This window comes from Balaenoptera musculus, chromosome 10 (genome assembly GCF_009873245.2).
Source record: "Balaenoptera musculus isolate JJ_BM4_2016_0621 chromosome 10, mBalMus1.pri.v3, whole genome shotgun sequence".
NCBI lineage: Eukaryota > Metazoa > Chordata > Mammalia > Artiodactyla > Balaenopteridae > Balaenoptera > Balaenoptera musculus.
In genome coordinates this window covers 44,656,370-44,662,147 of record NC_045794.1, presented here as the reverse complement: position 1 = coordinate 44,662,147, position 5,778 = coordinate 44,656,370, and the positions used below count along the sequence as shown (strand labels likewise).

The 5,778-nt window shown below is 43.4% G+C and overlaps 1 protein-coding gene across 2 annotated transcripts; it reads right to left on the bottom strand.

Annotated features, from left to right (window-relative positions):
• Positions 1–715: 715 nt before the first annotated feature.
• On the bottom strand, positions 716–3,026 carry RPS26 (ribosomal protein S26). 2 transcript variants are annotated; one of them, XM_036867413.1, is made up of 4 exons: positions 2,823–3,026; positions 2,358–2,559; positions 1,153–1,283; positions 716–821 (listed from the first exon to the last, which is right to left on the bottom strand). In XM_036867413.1, exons 1-4 carry the CDS (start codon positions 2,823–2,825, stop codon positions 786–788), a joined length of 372 nt encoding a protein of 123 aa, XP_036723308.1. In that variant the 5' UTR covers positions 2,826–3,026; the 3' UTR covers positions 716–785. The 2 variants fall into 2 exon arrangements, with proteins under 2 accessions (XP_036723308.1, XP_036723309.1); XM_036867414.1 differs by having other exon boundaries at positions 2,382–2,559; positions 2,823–2,992.
• Between the last annotated feature and the right edge of the window lie 2,752 nt (positions 3,027–5,778).

Genomic DNA, 5,778 nt, shown 5'->3' with positions numbered 1-5,778 from the left:
GTTGTTCAAGGTTCAACTGTATATCCCTAGCTAGTAACTTTCTAATTTCTGAATTCTGGAACAAATGAACCATTGTCACACAGATAAAATTAGGTACAGCCTTTTCCCATACTTTGCGTGGAAACTTCCTCTCTTGGGACTTCCACAAATTTCTAGGAATGCCTCGTGTCCTGGACATTTTCACCCCATAGAAAGATGCAGGCTGGGTGACAACTGGCTTACCAGCAGACCACAGTAGACAGGTGAATTTTACGAAGTTAAGGATCTGAATACAGACCTTTTAAGCTATCTAAGTCTGAATACAGACCCCCTAAGCTATCCAAGTCATGTGCTTCCTAGTAAATAAAGTCTTCTGTCCTCAACCAGGGGTATGCACACCTCAGTCTAAATCACTTCCTGATGTGCTCCTCATTCAGTAACACTCCTTACCCTGCTAGTTCCTCCCCATTTTAAAGACCCCAGCTTAAGCCACTTGCCAGGATGAATTAATCTAACATTCACAGATGCCTTAACTCCTCTCCCCCACCCCACAGCTATGCAAATTGGGGAGGCCAAAGGCAGAAATACAAAAGGTTTAACTTACCTGGATAAGCTTTCTCACCCCATGAAAACACCACATGGCACTCCACAACCGAATACTTGGTAAAAGTAATTACAGTTCTATGACATAAACACACCCCCACTCCACCTGACAATACATACTCAACACGCCATATAAAGTATAATTTCCACTTTATTGTCTTTCCAGGGAACAGTATTTCTTCAGTCTTTAAGGACTTAGCTCCTTACATGGGCTTTGGTGGAGGTCGTGGGGCAGCACCCTGAAAGATAAAGAAATGAAAGAATTTAAAAAAACCATGCATGGAAGAGTCCCCCCTCAAAGAACCTGACCACTACCCTCCCATCACTAACAATGTATTTGGGTCATAAAAGTATGAATAAATGTGGAACAAGATTACACTATTCAACCTGAAACAGATTCTTACAGCTATTCTTTAAAAGTGTCTCTAAACAAATGTTTAGGTGTGGGTCTTTACAGACTTAGTTGATCCCACCCATAGGCAGAGATCTTAATTTGATATTCCTTGGGTCCTTCCTTATCTTTTGTCAATTACCCCTCTGGCTTCCACATCTCCTCTTTAAGATACTCACAGCAGGTCTAAATCGGGGTGGAGGTGTTCGGTCCTTCCGGGCTTCCCGAGAACGATTCCTGACTACCTTGCTGTGAATGGCACAACTCACGCAGTAATGCAGTTTCACATACAGCTTGGGAAGCACATAGGCTAAGAAACAGAAAATTATAGGTTTGATATTAGGTATGGTACCACATTGCACTGTTCTTTCTTGTTCATTCTATCAGTCAAAAGTAAACTTACTCATGGGCTTCCTTGGTGGCGCAGTGGTTAAGAATCCGCCTGCCAATGCAGGGGACATGGGTTCGAGCCCTGGTCCAGAAGATCCCACATGCCGCAGAGCAACTAGGCCCGTGCACCACAACTGCTGAGCCTGCGCTCTAGAGCCTTAGCTCCACAACAAGAGGAGCCACCGCAATGAGAGGCCGGCTCACCGCAACTAGAAAAGGCCGCGCGCAGCAACAAAGACCCAACGCAGCCAAAAATGAATAATAAATAAATTTTTTAAAAAAGTAAACTCATTCAAATGTCTGTCAGGCATATCTACAAGATTTCACCCCCAAAGCCAAGTGTTCAGTCTCTGGTATCTAAATACATATACAACACAGTTCCACAAATGAATATTCCCTTACTGAGCGACCCTGTCACCACAGGGACTAAATCCACACCACAGATGTAATATCACCAAGAATCCAGTTCCTTCAGCAATTGCATCATCCCCAATGCCTACTCCTGGGCCCCCTCCTGTTGCCTAAGAAAGCTAATTCGTCTTAAGACAAAGAAAAGATCAAAACGACATCATATTGCTCCAAAGATCACCCTTGTCGACCAAGCTAGACTACTTCGACTCTTTAAAAGTCTTCGAAAGACTCCTTTCTACAAATACTCAAATGTTCGTCAACAATTCAAGAGTTGTTACATTTACATTTTCAGCTAGTACTCCCGAAGTTTTGATACAGGATAAGCACCATAAGTGCTTTTGGAATCTCACCCCCTACACAGGCAGTCACAAAATAAGAGTCAAAGACTATGCAATACCACAAAAAGTCCCCCTCTGTCCAGAGAAGGCTCAAAACGTCAAACAACATAGCAAACATATCATTCTCTTCTACTAACAATCCTAAAGGCGCAAAAAATTGTTGGAGACGTTCCAATGAACACAGCCTGCGGATGGGGGGGGTGGGAGAGGCGGCAGGAAGCGGTTTTAGATATTCGGATACTTGCACAGTTCACGCGCCAGAAGCTCACCGTCGAAAACACTCGCTTCGGAAATGTCCCTGACGGCTGCGGCCTCTACGATGTTCCGAATGACGAACTTCTTAATAGCCTTATCCTTGGGCACGCAACGGGCACAGTTGGTACAGCGAATAGGCTGCACGTGGCCGCGGCCCTTTTTGGCACGACCATTGTTCCTTCTTTTCTTGGTCTGCATGAAATTGAAAACCCCATTAGAAAGAAGACACAATTTACCCAGGTTATCCCCCTTCCAGCCACATTCCGCGCTGGCAACCCCCAGAAAAGTGCCACTCAGATATCCAGTCCCTCCGCAAATCCCTCCAAGCCTGGAACAAACATACGCTCTTTCCATTCCTCCACCGTGGCCCAGGTTTTCAAATCCCCACAATCCCAAAATATGCTCCTCTCAAGCCTCCATCCGGCCCCTCACATTCACCACGAGCTAAAACTCACCATCTTGGAAGCGAAGAGGCGAAAAAGGATCCGGCTTTCGTTACGACTCTCCTATATAGCGCGAGATCCCTACGCTCACGCCGGGAGATTCCTCCTAGACGTCTACTGGAAGCACGCCAAGAACGGAAATCCACTTTACTCAAATTTTCTTTATTATTCAGCGTTTCCGCTGAAATTTAGGGCAGGAAGGTGTTTCTCGAGTTTCTTTTTCCGTGGCACATGGTGCCGGTGGGACTATTTAACCAGCTGGCGGAAGAAAATTAGAGTTATATGTTTCCCAGCAACCCTTGCGACGCCCTACCCCGGAAGTAATTCTGGGCGGCTATAGTTATCCTTTTTTGCGATGCTGGGCGCGGAAGTTTCTCAGCGCAGGGCCGCAAGTCGCCTTCCCAGTTAGAGGCCGGAGGGCAAGAGATGCATGGTGGGAGTTGTAGTGCGAGGTCGGCAGGCCCCCGGCCCCAAGCACTGAGACCGAAGGCGACACTACGCCACCGGGGGACGCTCTCGGCTCGTTTCTCTGACAGTCCTGTTACTTGGTGCAAGATTGAGAAGTGGAAGAAGGCGGGGGTGGGGTGGGGTGGGGGTGGAATAAAGCATTTTGTTAATTCCTCCTTTCAATATGGAGAAAACCCCACAATGAGGAGCCATGGACAAGTGCGTTGGTGCTAGGGTTGTTCCTCGTTCGCTTTTTTATTCCTGGATCCTGCTAGCACAGTGCTAGGCGCTGTAGTAAGCAGTGTATAAATATTAACTCTTTTAACCCTCAACAAGCCTATAAGGTAGGTTCTATTATTGTCCTTACTTTACAGATTGAAAAACTGAGGTGTAGAGAGGTTAAAATTGAGGTTGTCTGAAGTCACGTCGTGCTAGTATGAGGTGTTCTGGCTCCACTATACTATGCTGTCTCTTACCTAACAAATGGATGGAGGTATATATAGCCTGGACTAGTGACTTAAGAGATTTGACTCAGACTCCTAGTAGAAATATATTTTACGTTGGTACTCAGTACATACACAGATGTACTCAGTACATACTCAGTACATACACACAAAACTGACACACAAACTTCATGAAACAATGCCCTTATGACATAAGGTGCACTGTTATGTTCTGTTTTCTTTTAATAAGTGTTGATCAATCCCCACCAAGGTGATTTCACCACTCATTGATGAATCTGGCCCCCTACTGAAACATACTTTGTTCTGTCCGAGTTCCATTTACCTCTGGAGAGCCTTCAGAGAGTCTTTAGCCTTGAGCAGGAGTGGCTATTCATGGGTAGCCAACCACCCACTTGTCTCCAAAATTGAAGAAATTTGGGTGTCAAGGTGACCTCCCAGCATTCAGACCCAAGATGGTACAGATGGAGACTGACCCTTCATTCATGAGTCATTCTAGAGTCTGAATATACCAGATTCACTCTCCCTCCCACAACCCATTATGGTTTCCGTTAATTTGTAACCCACTTTATTGGGGTTAAAATTTATTTTCTAACTTTAGTTTTGGCTTCAAAACAACTATGTTCATGGTCTTTTTTGAGTTTCAATTTGCTAGTTTCAGTGAGTCATGGAAAATGATAGACTCTAGATGGAAGCATCTCCAGTTTTCACTTCAATATAGTCTCATGGAAAACACAAAGCAGACAATATTGTATAGAATGGCAGTGAGGTAGATAGAGCAGAAAAAGTTCAGTGAGGGGGACAGAAAATAGTTAATATTTAAGACAGAACCAAGTTAACGTTCCTATGTTGGCTTTTCTTTGGATTTTCATAGCCTGGGGGTTTCACTGGCTGGATTTCTGGGCTTTAAGGGTTAAACACAGACTTTGGGTGAACACACCATATCCTTGGGTTCAAATCTGGGTTCTGTCACTTACTGGCTTATAAGTCTTAGACAAGTTATCTATTCTCTCTTGGGCTTTTATTCTTCACTAGTAATGGTGACCGTTCTTTAATAGGTTGTCTCTACAATTAAATGAATACTTGGCACAGTGCTTGGCATTTATGAAATGCTCAAGAAGTGGTAGACCCTATTCTCATCATTATTCATGCTATTGTATCTTGTATCTCCCTGGGAATATAGTGTGTTTTACACATAGTAGGTACTCAACAAATGTTTGATGAATCTCTGCTTTGGACAGATAGACAGGTTGGGTTTTCTCTCCTTTCCTGAAGGCACTCCTGGTGGGCAACTCTCCTCCACTTCCCATACTAGGTTGAAAATTCTTCTGTTCTTCTGTAGCAACAACTTGAGCACTCTTGTTTGGTTTCCTCTCAGTCTTATACTTGTTCACCTTCAAAATGTTTACTAGTTGGTACAGTATGCTGCAAGGAGGTCCCCCTCCCTCCCAGCAGAAAAGCAAGGCAAAGGAAGTCTTCAAAAACAACCAGGGGTGTTAAATTACTCATGTTTATTTATAACAGACCTTCAGCCAGTACAGTACAAAACTTACAGTAGTATATCTCCGTTACACAAATATTTACTTACAATATATTACATATACAAAATGCTTTGCAATAAGTCTCAAAAGCTAGTTTAACTCCCCTTGAGAAAGGAGAAAAACTCTTTAAAAAAAAAGGTGGGGGAAGGGGGAACCAGAGGAAGAGGAGGAGGTGAAGGGGTAAGGTCCAAGGAGACACCAAGCATAGGCTACAAATGAAACCCTGGGAGAGAGAGAAGAGAGGTGGTATTGCACTTGCTTCTGTGTTTTATTTTTTTTTTTCTTTTTGTTCTTCATAACTTCTGATTAAAAATATATATTATATATATATTATGTACACAAGGAAAGAAGCTGCCGGAAGTATTACAAAATCCCATGTGCAGCTTGGACACTGACACGAAAAAACAAAGGTCTGGCAAAGTGTCTATTTAGAAATTTTTTTGTGTGGTGTTGATTTTAAATATCAATATAAAAGGAAAACACCTCTTTTCTCCATGTGGGTTTCAATGTATTTTTTTT

Coding starts and splice junctions, on each gene's coding strand:
- RPS26 (XM_036867413.1), bottom strand. Junction 1,284..2,357: donor GCTTCTGGCGCGTGAACTGT/GCAAGTATCCGA, acceptor TCTGTTTCTTAG/CCTATGTGCTTCCCAAGCTG. Junction 822..1,152: donor CACCCCGATTTAGACCTGCT/GTGAGTATCTTA, acceptor TTTATCTTTCAG/GGTGCTGCCCCACGACCTCC.